Raw genomic sequence first — 17,051 nt, 5'->3', positions numbered from 1 at the left:
CTGCATGCAAGATTTACATCTCTTCCATTCATTACTCTCTCTGTTTACTGAATTTCCTGAGCTACACTGCATGTGCCCTTCCCAAACAAGGGTAATTAATTGTATTGTTTTCAAAATGTCCTAAATATTGTGAAATGTGTGGAATACTGCCAGTTGAACTTTACAGTCCACGCCAACCTAAGCGTTTTGTTAAACAGGCCACTCATAATACATTGGTAGAGCTGACACCATCTCCTTGTTGTTTTCCTTCTCAGCTGGTTCTAGTGTCACACAGAAGCTGTTCATGAGAAATGATATTTGTCCAACACTGATTTATATTAATTATTAGAAGAAAAAGCTGCATGCTCGAAGTGCACAGCAGCTCCATCGATGCTTGCATTTTTTTTCACATGCCGTTCCAACAATTATGTGTGTTTACAGTTTTCCTTGTTTCATGTTTTGCATGTGAATGTGATCTGGATCAGGAATTGCAGCATGACGGGAATAAAATGGAACTTATTGATTCCCTTGAACGCAGACTTTGGATGCAGAATGCATGTTAATTTAAATAATTTGGGGCCATTGTAGTGATTACTACTGTCACTTTGTTTCTTACTTATCTGTCTAGTTAGTTGCACGGCTTCCTCTGACTTGTCTGCAATGGTAACTTTCCTGAATGCTTCTTGATTATTAGGCAAGCAGAGCTCCGTTGATAGCCAATGAGCAGCCACCAGTTAAGGAAAATCCTGTGGTACCTGGACAAACTGAACGAGAATCAAAAGAGACAGTACCATCTCCTGGCACAAAAAATCGACTTCCATCTCTACCACCAGTGGACTTACATATGCAGTCTGGCACCACAGTCCTGCAAAGGGATGCAGTTACAAAAGAAACGTCATACCGTGGACACGCCTTCTAGTAAATTTGCTCCTGAACTACATGCAAAAAAGACTTGGAGCACAAAAAGAAGTTGGAAGTCAATTCCTGCACCTAAATTGAAGTGCAAATTGGTTTGACACTGCAATTTTCATCTGATCAGTATTGTACATTTTATATGAAGGAGTTTTTGGGAGGGTGGGAGTTGTAGGCGAGGAGGAGTGACATCAGACCAGGAATGTTGAAGACTGGGCCAAATTGCTCCAAAGCCTTTCTGGCCAGTGTACCTATTTATGGCCAGATCTGCCCATTCACAAATTAACATTTATTATTTTTGTTCACAATGCAACTTGAGAGATGAATTTTACAAAATAAGTCACTGATAAACTTTCTATTTATTGTCTATATTACATATTGTAACTTCATGAAAATAACTGACTGGATAAATGTATTAATATAAATGCAAAACACTGCAGATTCTGGAAATCTGAAACAAAAACAGAAAATGCTGGGCAAATTCATCAGATCTGGCAGCATCTGTGGAGCGAAACACAGTCAACGCCTCGAGTCCACATGACCCCGCTACAGAACTATTTGATGTGCTCAGTTTCCAGTGGGTTCTATGAATATATGGTGATGTTTGGAGCTGACCAGTATAACTTAACATGCCTGTAATCAGTGACATTTAATGAGTGATAAGCTATCCATTTTAGACAGATGAGAAAGTTGTCAGAATATGTAGATATGTATGTTTGTGCGCATATGTGTAAATGGGCAGTCTCTGAGTTTATATGTCAGGTAAGTGACAGTGAACTTAAAGATGTACTTGGGTAGAGTGGTACTAATTTTTTAAAAACAGAGTTGTGAACTAATTCTGCCATTGGATGTTGTTTTCATGAAATTACAATCTTTTCCAAACACTTGTGGTGTCACTGTTGACTTACTAGTGGATTATGAACTGGGGCCACTCGTATGATGATAATATGCAAAATAGACATGTGGCTTAAAATAATTGGGAGAAATAGTTACAGAGAAAACCAAACATTTTCCATTCCTGTGTGATCCTCAGATGGAATCCTAGTTTCACAAGTTGTTCTACCTTGAACTTTTTAAGGTTAGTGAGTGCTCAGGTGCAACACATAGAGCTGGGGAAAGGGAAGTTAGAGCCAGATTCTTATGATGCAAATTTGTGTTTTTAAAAAAAAGAATTCACTTGTTCTCAATTAACAAATCAGTTCTGTTTGGAAGTACCTGCTATGATGGAATAGATAATTTATGGAAAGCTATATATAGTTTGCCATTTATAATTTGATAGAAAAAAGTCAGTCTATTGCCCAAAGGCACCTATTGCAGTTTCTTAACACTATAAAGACCCAAGAGGAAACTGTGGCCATGCCCATGAAGCTAAAGTCCCCAAATTGGAACTCTGACTTTCAATTTGAAAGTCCCTAACAAAGGTATAAAGACTAAAACTATTTGATTGCTTAATGTTCCCAATCTCTTCTCAACAGACAACAGTGCCTTTCATGATACTGGATTAAACCATGTTGAATTTGTAGTACCTTTGGAAATGTGTGATATAATGTGTTAATGGGAATGGAATGTTTGGCATCAGTGAAATTTGGTAATTCATTTAGTTTATTTCAGTCCTGGTGTTGTGCAAAATTCAATTCTGTTGGAATTCAATTAGCCTAAACATTATTGCTCATCCTTGAATACATCCGAGTGCTCAATAGTTTTAATAAAGCGGTTCTATTCTGTATGCAGAAAGCCACACTGACCCAACTGACTGAACAAGAATCTGATTTTCATGTATGTGACCTTTGTTCCAAGTACAAAGCGGATTCTTGGAACCAAAACCTAGTTCCTTCTGGGTTGAGCACCAGTGCAAGTCAAATGTTTTAAAACAAGAAATCCAGGTTTGTGGTTGCATTATTGAAGTATTAAGCCTTTATGAAGTGGAATTTCATCTGGATGGCTTTGTATACACCTGGTTATTTAAGAGCTATGATGTACATTATTGTAATCCTTTAAACTGGAACCACACTATACAGCACACTTTAAAATATAAATTACAAAATATGATGCCATCACACAAAAGCTTAAGCGTTAGTCATGCGACGCCCACTGGGAGCAGTGTCGGCTTTTATGTTTGCCATTTTCTCAACTGACAATTGATTTGAACAATCAAATCCATCATAAGTATCTAACCAGTTCAGGATATTTCATAGCTAGTTATTCCAACAAGTCCTAATCAATTGAAGATTAGAATGATTTGAACTAATGCCTTTTAATGTAGTTTCCAGCAGAATAAGCTTCCAGACTGCACTGTAACGTATTTACCATTCTCTTTAGTCATTTATCTGTCAAGGTCCTAACCCGAATAACATTCTACTACTTCCTGTGATACACTCTTCTGGTCAAACAACGGTGGAGCACTGTAGAAATGAAATACCATCCCAGTCGATTTTGTATGTTGTCAGGTTTCATTTGAAATTAGCCAAATAAATGTATTTGTCTCAACAAGCTAGTTTCAGTGCAACACAAGTGTGTTTGAGAGGTTACAGTTGTTTGGGACTTTGAAATAGATCATGGTGATAGATAATTTAAAAAACAACCTTTAATATTGAACCGTCTTTCCACCTGATGACCTTGGCATTTGTTTAATCAATGCGGAAAAAAAAGTCCTCACTGCACCCAACTATTGATATGAGTTGAAGAGAAAGTGTATTATTGAAGGATTAGTGCTTTAACTGAAGATTAGTGCTCAAATAGATGATATGGATTCATCTTACTTTCCTCTTAAATCTGTAAATTTGATTTCTGGGAATCCTGATCAGAAATTAGGCATTTTTAAGTTCAAATTTGAAGATCAAAAATAGCATTGTTGCAGGTACTTGAGTTGATGGTAATTGTACCATGTGTCCTGTAACATGGGATATCTCACTTTTTTTCCCCAATCAATACTCCATCCAGCTTGAGCTGCATATTGGCATTGCACCATTTATAAGGCAGTATGTTACTTTAAAACAGTTTGTTTAATTGAAGGCAAGGTCCTGGTGCTTTAAATTCCGAACTTATGGTGTTATAATGTTTAAGGATGTACTGACTGTTTTGCCCTTTTAAAAGTCCCAAGTTAAACCTCAAGGCAAGTATGCCCCACTGGAAAATGTTAATATTTTGTGCCTTTTCCAGTACTTCAAAGTCCACATTGCAAATTATACAAGGAAAGGACATCTCCATTTTATTCAAAACCATTCTTGCATTTTGCAACTTGGGAATTAGTTTTTATATTGTAATAATCCGAAAGGATTTTGTACTTTTAATAAAAAGCCGTATGCGAGTGAGGAATTCAATGATTCTAATTGAGTTTGAGGCTTAATGATGCGCCCTCCTCCCAAGTGCTGCCTCTGTAGTGAAACCTGCTTAACTTCAAACATTTGTGTTGACTTTCTCAATTTTAAGAATGTGAAAGTTCTGTTTTTAATAGCCCAATCAAATTGTCATTTCCAAGCTGCCTTCTATCATCACCTCCCACACCCAGGTGATTCCGCCTTTTTTTCCCTCTTTCCTACCTCACCCATCCATCCTCCACCAACTGTCTTCACAGTTTGGAGGCTCATACTAGCTCGTCCTTCTAACCTTTTCAACTCCCCTCCACACCCACCCATTTCAGAGGTGTTCCTTTTCCTCAAGGCTCTTTGAGTTCTTGATGGCACTCGTAATTCTTCATCGCTCCTACCCACTTCCACTCCTTTCCAAATCATGCAGACACTCTTTCCACCTTCAGTAACATTTTGCTGGCAATCTCCTCCATCTCATTTGTTCTCCTCAGCCATGTAGCATTATTCTCCCCTTTCTCATCCAACTTCTCTGCAATCTGCCACACAAGAAGACTACATATGGCTCTCAGCAGTTGAATGGCCACCAAACACTCTGGGTGGGAATTCCTTACGGCATGTAATTTCATACTACAGCATGTAGCAGTGTTGAAATTGTTTAGAGCAAGAACAGGATCTGTGTTGATGTGGAAGAACCCTGAAGGGACACTCTTCATCTGTGAAAGAGAACAAAAATGTTGACTGTGCCTGTGGGGGAAATGAATGTGTGGAAGTTTCAAATCCGTTTAATCTTCAATTGGTTTATTTGTAGTATGCATGAAAATTAGATCGTTTATTGTGAAGGGGCTAATTCCATTTCCTAATGTATTTGGTGGCAATTTTTTAGAATTGTGAATTACTGTTTTTGAAGTTCATCTGAGTAAAGGAGAAAAAGCTTTTTTGTTGCTGGCGGGATGCAATTGGGAGGGACACAAGCCTGTACTCTAACCAACTTTGAGGTTGAACATTATACCCAAGGCTCCTTATTTTCCCATTTTGCATCCCCTTTAGATAAGCGCACATGAAAATCTTTAAGCCTTGTGACAATGTCAGTGCTTGTTCTCTAGATGTAGTGAAGCTTGATAGAAAGAAGCAATTAGTTTTGTTTCATCTTTAATGTTTCTGTGATAGTACACTTCCCCTGAGGTTCCTTTTCTTAAAACAAATTTACTCTTTTCCTGGGAAATCTGGCAGAATGATCTGAGGGGACACCATGGAAGTTCAGTTTTCTCATGTTAGGATTTTGCTAAATGTATTTAGGCGCCTGCTGCAAATTGTGAATTTTAAATATTCTATTCTGCACTGATCGGAGTTATTTTAACATTGGACCTAAAGAATGAGGCCTACACTACTGAAAAGACCTCCGTCATCCAATTATTTTTTAGAATGAAGATTTTACTCCATCAAAAGGATTGTTTGGATATATTGAACTATTTCATAAGGAGGATTATGTTTCTGTGTTTTAGTTCATTTTAAAATCGCTAGTATATCTTGAAGCAGTTGGTGTTTTTCATCACTTTTTATGAAAGAATATTTTTGAAATGTATTGCAAATATTGGGTTAACTTACTTATTTTATGAATGGAACACTTTACTTCAATTGTAAAGGAATAAAGATGAAATTAAAAACTGGATGCTGGAAACCTGAAATAAAAATGGAAGATGCATAGCTGGTTAGTTAATGTTTTATAGGGAAAGCCAGCTTGATGTTTCAAATGGGATCTCGCCTCAGAAATGTTAGGAAGACAGGAGAGTTCTTCGATGGGGGCTCTACAGATGGCATTGAGATTTTTCACTCCGACATCCATTAGTATTTCCAGAACTTCTGTGTTTGTAAAGGAACAAACTTCAGATTTCAGACTGCAAAGTTATAGCCTGCCCTTGGGATACAGTAAGTGTTTTCATTTGGCGGGCAAGAGAGAAAGTGGAGCAGGATCCCAATCGTTTGCTGAGACTGAGCCTATTCCTCCCAATGCCAACCTGATTATTTAGTACCTGCACAATGATGGGATTTATAAGCAGCACAAGGCCCCCTATAAAACTGAACACTTGGCTGCCCCGTGCATAGCATGAGATTATACAAACAAATGCAAATTTATTAATTAGCCATTTTTCAAATAGTTGTCAGCCTTCGGTAAAAGGAAACTTGTGCAATTAAATTAAAGATACAAACTGTATTTTATCACTTTCCTGGATGGCAGCCTGTTAATTTTAATTAGTTAGTTTTCACAGCAATGGATGTCTGAAAGTGGAGATCTTCTGCAACATTTTAATTCCTTCAGCCTCCTTTCAAGATTACTTATTGCATTTCACAACTGACTCTTCCGAGTTAATGCCTTCTAATGCTTCAGTTAGGCAGGGGAAGTTCTAACAAACTGGACAAATCACAATGTGCATCAGATCTGACTGCATTTTAATCCTATTCTATCCTATCTTTGTCACTCATTATCCTGAAATGTTAATGTAATTTAAATAGCATCGTAGAAAAATGTTATTAGTAGTGTTGCAGATATATCCTGTAAATAATGTGAATGTTACAGGGAAGAGTAGAATTTATTTGAAATAGAGCGAAAAACAATGTTCAAAAGCGAGGTGATTTGTAAAAATGAAGTTCATGACATATACTGATACTCTTTTTTTTTAAATGGAGTCTTTAATTTGATTGTGTTTCATACTATGATGAGGCTCTCAATTTCAGTCCAGGGAGTTTATAAAAGCTTATGTACCTGATATTTTCAGATTTAAAAAGAAATCAGGACTGTTTTATAACTAGTTAGAATTGAAAATGTTTGGGAATATGTATTGCGTTCCAAGAACTTCAAAAGAAAATATTAAATAGACTCAAAGGTCAAGATACTCTGGCCTTGGCGGCACGGTGGCACAGTGGTTAGCATTGCTGCCTACGGCGCTGAGGACCCGGGTTCGAATCCCGGCCCTGGGTCACTGTCTGTGAGGAGTTTGCACATTCTCCCCGTGTCTGCGTGGGTTTCACCCCCACAACCCAAAGATGTGCAGGTTAGGTGGATTGGCCACGTTAAATTGCCCCTTAATTGGAAAAAATGAATTGGATATTCTAAATTAAAAAAAAAAAAATTAAAAAAAAAAAAAAAAAAAGATACTCTGGCCTTCCCCAGCATGTTTCTCGGTAGTAGGAGGCAGTTGGCTGGCGGCGGATCTTCTAGTTCCACTGCTGTCAATGGAATTTCCTATTGAATCTACTCCGTGAAACCGGGAGGTTGCTTCATAGGTTGGACCGGCCGGAAGATCTCGCCCAAAGTCTTCGAGTGAAGTTCTGGATGAATTCTGATGGAGAAAAGAAAGGATCCGATTTATGGAGTACCTTTCATGTTAGCCAATGAAGTATTTGTAAATGTAATCAGCTGTAGAACGAAATTCTAGTTCTTCTAAGGGTGTGCATAATTGTGGACACGTGTCATATGCTAGTTTAATGCACAGTCCTGAATTATCCCCGTGGTGGGGAGGAAGCAATGCTGCAAAATTGGCGGTATATGGTTTTGCATTATTTCTGTAACATGGAAATTTTAGTGACTTCAGATGTTACCTTTTGAATTAATGTGAGACACATGGGGAATTGTGGCCTTTAGTTTTCTGACCAGTTAAATCTTGTGGTCAGTAGGCAAGTTGGCCTAGGATGGCCGTTGGGGGGGGGGGGGGGGGGGTAGGGTTGGAGAAGAAAGGGGAGGAGGTGAGTCACTTGGAACTGACCTGCACAACTCAGCCATAATCTTCCAAGATGGAAGAGGAGTCTTTTGTCCATCGTGAAGATCCAGGGTCACAGAAGGGCAGTAGAGTGTGATCTCAGAGGACAAGGGCAGATCTAACTGACTGTAGGATCATTATGACTTTAAGAGGTGATTCATATACAGGCACTAGGTGTTTATTTTTGAAGGACAGCGATCCAGTGGAGGAAGACATCCTTACCAGGATCACTTTTATAGCCACTCTGTTTCTCACCAATCCAAGTGCTGTTGGAGTCTTGGGTGGAGGAGAAGTAATACAAGTGGAGGCAAATCTGCAAGGAGGCATCTCTCAGCCATGTCTACTCTGTCTACTCTGAGCCATGTGCCAGATGAATGCACCCTTGATGCTGAGTCTGGAAATCTGTACGATAACCTTGAAATTCAGTGGCAGGAAGATGCTTTGCCTCCAAAATCAGCCTCCTAAACAGAACTCCAATCAGCCACTGTCCATGGGATGAGGCAATTCCTGAGGATGTGTTTCAGATTATGCAAGATGCCAAAGGCTTGCATCCCTCAAATGTAAATCGTACTGGATCGCACACAGTTTATTATTGCCACCAGGTTTGGACATCAGTATTTGGTGCACGGAGGGAGAGCTGCACTCTTTGAAGTAGTGGTGTTAAGATGCTTTCAAAGCCCCACTTGAATGGATGTAAAAGACCCAGTGGTGCTATTTGAAAAAGAGCAGGAGTGATATTTTTGGTGTCCTGCTCAATGTTTATTAAAACTATTATTGTATATTGTCTTGGCACTATAGCATTGTTGTTTCTGAAATCTTGTATGGAAATTGGCTACAGTGATTACTGTAAAACACTTTGGAATCTCCAGGCTATGAACGGTGCTATATAATCCAAGTTCTTTCCTAAGATAGCTTGAAAATGCTCCGTAATGGGTAATTTACTAAATATCTAGTGGTGTTTATATAATGTTCAGAGTCAAGTGCTGACTATCGGCAAGCACTATCCCTTAATATTTTGTTTTGCTCATTAATGTTGAGCAATGTTGGACCTGATTTTGATAGTACTGGAATTTTGTTAAATGCACCTCAGTCGGGAATTTAATTCTAAATCTATAGGGAACAAAATATGGAACAAAATTTGTATCTATGTTAGAAATCTTTTTTCAGAAGCAGGATTTCCCCAAGTTGTCTGAAGTTAGAATATATCTGCAATACGTGTACTCGTGGTTTTTAAACTTCAAACATCTTTTTCCCCCACTATCTATTTTATTTTATTGTAACTTTTCGAGGATATTGATTCCCATTAAAGTACTGTCTTGGAGGTGCTGTCAGTCCTGCAAAATCTGATCTGATTGGCCAAACTACTTGTAAAGTCTCAGCGAGCTTTGATAGGATATTTGAGGAGGAAGGACATCGCGGCTTGGTCTGACCTTCTCCACGTACTTTCCAATAGGGGTCAATGAATAGAAAATGGGAGCAGAGTCTATAGCTTAGCTTACTTTTGCGAAGTTTAGCATTTCCATGCTCTGCAGAAGGAACTCAAGTCTTTCTGTCAAATATAGGGCACTGAACAAATCTGTAAAAGAAAAAAATATTTTCTTTAGATATTTATACCACTTATCCTTTCATGGCAAGAGTATGTGTTATGGAACATAAATTGTCATACTGCACCAAGCTTCTGGTAATATACCATAGAACCAAAACGCACATTTTATTGTTCTGTGGCGCCATGAATAAGCACTCTTTCCTTAAAATATATATTGGACATTTTCTTTAAAAATAAAAGGAGCGATCCTCCAAAACTGAGACAAAGTGTTCGCGCCGTCATGAACGCCGTCGCGTTTCATGATGGCGCGAAGTGGGCACGGGGACGACTGATTCTGTCCCCCACAGGGAGCCAGCAAGGCGCTCCAGCCTCCCTTCCCGACGCCAAATGGGCACTGCTCCAACCCGCGCATGCGCAGTTGGGCTGCGCCAACCTGCACATGCGCGGGGGACTTCAGCGCGCCGGCCCCAACTCAACATGACGTCGGGGTTCAGGGGCCGGCCGCGCAACAAAGTAGGCCTGGGGGGAGAGAGGCTGGCCCACCGATCGGTGGGCTCCGCTCGCGGGCCAGACCCCATCGGAGGCCCCTCCAGTGAAGGAGTGCTTTCCCCCACCCCACAGGCTGCCCCCGACCATTCGCGCAGAGTTCCCGCTGGCAGCGACCGGGGTGAACGGCACCAGCGGGACTCTGCCGTATCCACGTGGCTGCTCGGCCCATCCAGGCTGGAGAATTGGCGGCTCCGCCGATTCCAGCGGCCCGCGGCCGGTGCCGCATCAAACGCGCCGGAGCAAATGGCGGCGATTCTCCGCACCTCGGAGAATCGGCACTGGTGTCGCGATGTCATGGCGCGGTTGCGGCAATTCTCCGGCCTGGCGCGGGGCTCGGAGAATCTCGCCCAAAGTGAATGATCAAAATGCAGGGGTAGACTGAGCAATGTACAGTTAGTTGGAAAGTGAAGAATTTTGTTTTGTTGGAAAGTATCTTTTGATGTGTGTGTTGTGGGGCGGGGGAGGTGGCAGGATGAGATGAATGATTGATACCCCAAGATTGTATAATTGGAAAAAACAAAAATGATGAAGAAAACCAGTTACAGGCCAGGATTTGTCAATAGCAAATATTTTACCTCCTGATGGAGATTAATTTTATCTTACTTGGCAAATATTTCAAGTTCCTCAGTCTTGAAATGAAGGGCAATATTTATTTTTAGGGTATTTTCCCTTTTTGTTTTCAAATTATTCAATGATTGGATCATTCTGAGTCAGTTTGTTTATATTTAGACCAATGCAAGGTTTAATGGAGCAATGTTGTGTTGGAGTGACTGATATGAAGTACAGTTTAATAAAAAAAACTGCAGTTTCTTGTGATGAAATATTCTAGACCAGTTATGACTTTGAGTCGCGGGTTCTGGCTTTGGATCAAAATAAGGTATAAACTTATGACTGAAATATCTGGTGCTTCAATTTTCATCCAGTGCTATGAGACCATCTCCCGGTCTTTTTATTGGTACTTGCAGTATACCTAAATCCTAATATTGCCAGTTGTGTGATATTCCACTGTTGTTCCTTGAGCTTAATACCAGACCAGATACTAAGGTAAAGATACATTTCTGATCAGAGGCAAGTGCTAAACAGCCTAGCTTTAAACCCAAGCCAGACAGTATATAACTACGATTTTGAAAAAAATCATTTAAATATAATGAATCTTAGACCATGTAGTATAGAATTCATGTACGTTAATTGTTGCTAATTAAGTAGTATCTTAGCACGGTCTAATGCAGGCTGAAAAGGGGGAAGGAAAGAGAATAAGGGTATTTCACACTTCTTAGATAGAGTTGATGTTTAAAGGACACTTAATCTTAATGAGTAATGCCCAATTCAGTTTGTACCATGACTGATCTGCAGTCACCTGATGCTATTATCGTGAATAAAGAAAAATCTTGTCCATTAGCTAGTCCTACTTCTGTTATCACCACGTGTCAGTCGTCACTGTTTCAAAAACACAGATATTTTAGTACAGAACATGGACAGCAGTAAATTGAACGGGTATAGGTGAGGTTGATCTCCGATTAGGATAAATGGTCGGCACAACATCGTGGGCCGAAGGGCCTGTACTGTGCTGTACTGTTCTATGTTCTATTACTAACTATAGCTTCCAAATATTATTCGCCATTTCATTGCAGTCAGTGGGAGCATCTGTGAATCTGCTTCAAGAGGTAGTGTCAGGGAATCAAAACTCGCCTAATGCAGAGCAATGAACAGATTTGCTCATCCAGACATCAAAAGGCACTTGCCCCAAAAGTTTATTTCAATGTATTTCAAACACTAAAGGGAAGCTTTACCCACTCCTTTCATCACTCTGTGTGACTTCAAAAGCCTTTTACCTCAGGTTTACCTTTTTGGTTCTTTTAGTAAAATTATGTCCTACTGTTCGAATAAAATATGTGAAACTTAAATGCAAAAAATTTTTGTATTCTTTGTTTATAATGAAAATTACTGTTTTAGGAAATTGTTTGACACCTTTTCAATATTTTGAGTGATTGTTAATTTATGATTCCTTTATTTCATTTATGTATTCATTTTCAATTAAATTAATGTATCTGTAACTGTAAATAATAAGAATGATGTATATGAATACAGTTCTTGTAATTACCTGTAATTTATATCCTCTGTGTTTCCATTGTCTTGCAGCAATTTCTTGTTTTTTGTAAGATGGCTGTTGTCCATGGGTTTCATAAACTTCACACTTGAACACACTCTGGGCGCTCCCAACTGTAACAGATTATCTTTTGGAATTGGCATATACTATCTGTATACATGGTTCATGATGGTTAAAACCTCATTGCATTGACAGTCTGGTGAAATTGTGATTCCAAAGTACTGTGAAATGAACCTTATTCCATGAGGTGCTTTGGATCAGGATTTGTTTAAGTTTTGTGAATTCCTGTTATAGGCTGACGCAGAGACAAGATTGTATCTATCCCAGTAAGATTGTTCAAACCATGAGATTTAATTTATTTGGAAAAAACATTTTGGATATTGACTCATTGCCCTCTCTTTCAATTTAATATGATGGAGTCTTTCTCTTCCTGACTGGCTTTCTAAAGAGTAGCATTCTTTAATATTTGTACTGAGACGAAACTGGGAGGAACAGCCATACGTGATACTGCAGTGGAGGCTTTCTTGGAGGGGCCATGATTTTTTTTATAGATAAAAAATGATTGTGGTTGGGTAAACTATGCAATTGTTAATTCCTTTTTAGGAATCCTAATTGTCTTAATCTTGTAACAACTTTACAATAACCTCTCCCAATGTTCAATAGCAATTCCAACTTCGCTAATAACTGCTAGTAGCAATATTGCTCATTTTATTCAGCCGGTTGTAAGTGTGCAATTTTGTTTTGGGGGGGTCTGACCAATAATCAAAACCTCTGAATAAATTACTTTTCCACACAATTTCTGAAAATGTGCAAACTCCACACGGATGGTTACCCGGGGCTGGGATCAAACCCGGATCCTCAGCGCCATAAAGCAGAAGTGCTAACCACTGTGCCACCTTCTACACTCAATTTTTAAAGATGTTATCGTTACAACATGTCCGAATAGTAAATTAGGGCTAAAGCTGCATAAAATGAAAGTCTGAACAGTAGGATTAAATTGATTAATGGGCAGGGAACAGAATTTTATAAATTACCTCTTGATCATGCTGGATTGGATTGGATTGGATTTGTTTATTGTCACGTGTACCGAGGTACAGTGAAAAGTATTTTTCTGCAAGCAGCTCAACAGATCATTCAGTACATGGGAAGAAAAGGGAATTGAACAGAATTCAAGAAAATACATGAGAATACATAATAGGGCAACACAAGATATACAATGTAACTACATAAGCATTGGCATCGGATGAAGCAGACAAGGTGTAGTGTTAATGAGGACAGTCCATAAAAGGGTCATTTAGGAGTCTGGTGACAGTGGGGAAGAAGCTGTAGTAATAATGTTAGCTTTAGAATTAATTTTTAAAAGGTTAGAACGAGTATAAATAAAGTTAAAAGTGGATCTGTTGGGGAGAGCCTGCAGAGAGTCGCCTCGCTCCGGCGCCATCATCTGCTACCCAATCAGCCATCAAAATTTATGTCTGCTGTTTCACCCTTTATCATGAATTACATGACCTGAGTAGGTGTGACAATATAAACATAATTTTTAAGATTTATTGGAATAACTGCTTCAATAGTTTTATAATTGAAGTGCATCAAATAATGATGCCTTTTAAATGGCAAATTTGTGATCCTCAAATAATTTATACCTGCATAAATCAGTATTTCCTATTTGTGACTTCTTGCTTTGAGCAAAAAAAAGTAATTGACATTTTCCAATTGTAGATAATTGAGCTCCTCAATAATGTCACAAATTATGCATTTGGCGTAAATCCATTTTAAAAAAAAGTCTCCAACAGCCCCACCCCTGTTTTTGGATCTCTAACTAATCGAAAGACTGATGCTGAAGTTGGCAACCTTCATTTTCTCTTGACGAGAGGCAAGGTTCCTTTCCATCTCCCTTAATGGTTGAGATCGGTTCCACAGCAGGCCCTTAAAATAATAATACTGAAGGTTGATCCTGCCTGCCAGTGCTATTAGTTGCTGAGTGACTTTGACATCAAGTGCAATTTTAAACTGTATTTTTTTTCTTTTTGGTGACACTTCACATGCAAAATGAGCATGTGTACACTCCTGCAGTGATTGTTAATCATGGCCCAGAAATTCACACTGAATGCTGAGGAAAGACAAGTTCATGTTTTGTGAGCGCAAAATGTCAATGTCATCATTATTGAAACTGTGACTGGTTTTCAAGCTGTCCACAATTATTTGCAACTGGTGGAGACCCCCAATTTTAGTACCAACTCTGCTGCATTTAGACCTGGAAAGGAATTATATCCATCACAATGAGGTGCGAGGAATAATATTTTTTGGATGGGAATAAATATGAAATAGAATTATTGCCCAATGTTTGTGTTAGAGATTGAAGAAAGAATTCTATTAAAGTGCAATTCTATTAAGATGACTCCTACTCATAGTTTGTATGGTTTGCTTAGGCTAGTTGTTGCAGAATGACCTGTTTCTGTGTTGTAAACTTATATTTTTAAAATTGATAGTCATTTTAAACGAATAGCACGGTGCAATGAAAATCCATATATTTGGAACAATTCAAGGGGGCTGTCCAGTGAAGAGAATTGCTAGATCTGAAGGGCTCATGTGAGATTTTATCATCCAAGAATGCACTCAAGTAAAGGAGAAAGACTTTGGAAGGAGGTGTAGAAATCTGTGAAAAGCAGAATGGAGAGAAATATCTTCACTGGGAGGAAAACCTAAGAAAATGACAAATAGCTGTAATGATGACCAGAACCACATGAGGGCAACTTCATCATAATTTATCTTTGTGAACAGGCATTACACAATTCAGAACCTTAAAATGGCGCCTGTCTTGTATAATGCTAATTACTGTCTTATGCCATTTGAGAAGCACACTTTGAGCTAGCCTTAATTTACTCGATCTTTTCACAGGAGAAATTTGTTCAGTGTTTTGGGCAGCACGGTAGCATGGTGGTTAGCATAAATGCTTCACAGCTCCAGGGTCCCAGGTTCGATTCCCGGCTGGGTCACTGTCTGTGCGGAGTCTGCACGTCCTCCCCGTGTCTGCGTGGGTTTCCTCCGGGTGCTCCGGTTTCCTCCCACAGTCCAAAGATGTGCGGGTTAGGTGGATTGGCCATGCTAAATTGCCCGTAGTGTCCTAAAAAAGTAAGGTTAAGTGGGGAGTTGTTCGGTTACGGGTATAGGGTGGATACATGGGTTTGAGTAGGGTGATCATGACTCGGCACAACAACGAGGGCCGAAGGGCCTGTTCTGTGCTGTACTGTTCTATGTCTATGTCTATGTTCCATTGAGAGGCAGGGGGGCGGATGACATTTACATGGCAGAGGATGGAGGGATATTCTTCTGATCAAACTTGTGCATTGTGCCAGATGCTTTCATTTGGAAGTAGATGGTATAGTGAGAATCTGGCAGCAGGTAATCAACCGAGCACTCGTAAGCCAGAAGAAAATGGATCAGGATGTGTAGCTTTTCAGTGGAGCTTGGAGACGCTTGCCCTTGGCTTTGAGTCATGAGACTCTGATTTAAAAAGAAAAGGTGTATGAAGGCTAGCAGCTGCATTGGTGCGCCAAACTGACAGATCAAACATCCTGCTGGTTATTTGATGGGCATTGAGGATTGTACCTCTCAGCTATACCAGTAAAGGGTAAGTTGAGTGTGGTAGTCACCACTGATGTGTATATAGAGGATGTTGGTGTAGGTGTTTTGTGGTAAGGCCCTGTACTACGGGTATGGGGGTAGTTCCCTGCCTGCTGGGGCGGAGTATAAATATGTGTGCTCCCAGTATAGCAGCCACTTCGTCAGCTGCTGTAGGAGGCCACACATCTTCATGTAATAAAGTCTCGATTCCATCCAACTCTCGTCTTTGTGAAATTGATCATGCATCATAGAGGTGGCCAATACATAATGCAATGGCAGCAGCATCCATGTCTCATAAATTATTGTTTTTTCAAATGGTGGCCAGAAATCATCTGCGCAAGCCTGATAGTTAAATCATGCCAGCCAGCAGTGCAAGTGGGTAACTCTCAACTGCACAGGCAGAAACCCAAGAACTGTAACCTGCATCACAGGCTCTAGCTGCTATGAAAAGATTGCCAACTCAGGCCATGAGATTTGCACTGCCTGATATTTGTATAGCATTATTGTTATTGCTGTACTGGCCTAAGCCTGAATGTCCAGATCTTTCATGGACTGCTTCATTATCTGAGTAAACATCACCACCTCTGGGTGTATGGAAGGTAGATCATTGATGAACCAACTGAAGCTAGGGTAGTGTCCCAGATCCAACTAAATAACTCCTGCAAGCAATATCCTAGTGCTAAGCTGATTGGACTCCAAAGAACACAATTACCTTCCTTTACATTAGGTTTGGTGACAGACATTGGAGAGTTTTGCCCCCATGTTCCAATTGACTTCAGTTTTACCAGGGTTCCTTTATGCCACACGTGGTCAAATGCTGCCTTGATATCAATGGCAATCATTCTTAGCACTGGAATTCAACTTTTCCATCCATATTCAAATGAAAGCCAGAATGACATCAAGGGGTGAGTGGTACTGGTGATCCTCAGACGTGTAGGTGCCGCTGATACCCATTGTTGACAGCCCCTTCATGATGGACTCTTGGGGTCTTAAGTGGCTGGATTGGATTTGTCCTTTTTGTGATTGTACGGTGTAGTTGTAGGGTTGGAGGAGATTAAAGATGGGGAGTAATGTCATCATGATGAAATTTCAGTACAAGGAGGAGAATTTTTAATTTTGCTCTTTGGGAGATTTGGGGGAATGTAGGTCAAAAAGGATAGTAAGTTGGACACATTGGAAACAGCAGAATTTTGAAGGAGCTGACGTTCTCAGAAGTTGGAGAGTGGTATTCAGCCAAAAAACAAACAAATCTGGAGGTGATGAGGATGTTT

At 39.7% G+C, this 17,051-nt stretch overlaps 1 protein-coding gene across 1 annotated transcript in view; it reads left to right on the top strand.

Moving 5' to 3' along the window:
* zdhhc9 (zinc finger DHHC-type palmitoyltransferase 9) overlaps positions 1-2,051 on the top strand; it is a 133,230-nt gene extending 131,179 nt beyond the window's left edge. Inside the window, exon 9 of the mRNA XM_038774561.1 lies at positions 674-2,051. Coding sequence (XP_038630489.1) covers positions 674-898 — 225 coding nt within the window. The 3' untranslated portion in view covers positions 899-2,051. The remainder of the gene's footprint in view (positions 1-673) is intronic.
* The last annotated feature ends 15,000 nt before the right edge of the window (positions 2,052-17,051 follow it).

Source organism: Scyliorhinus canicula, chromosome 17 (genome assembly GCF_902713615.1).
Source record: "Scyliorhinus canicula chromosome 17, sScyCan1.1, whole genome shotgun sequence".
Lineage (NCBI taxonomy): Eukaryota > Metazoa > Chordata > Chondrichthyes > Carcharhiniformes > Scyliorhinidae > Scyliorhinus > Scyliorhinus canicula.
This window is presented reverse-complemented; position numbering and strand designations above follow the sequence as displayed.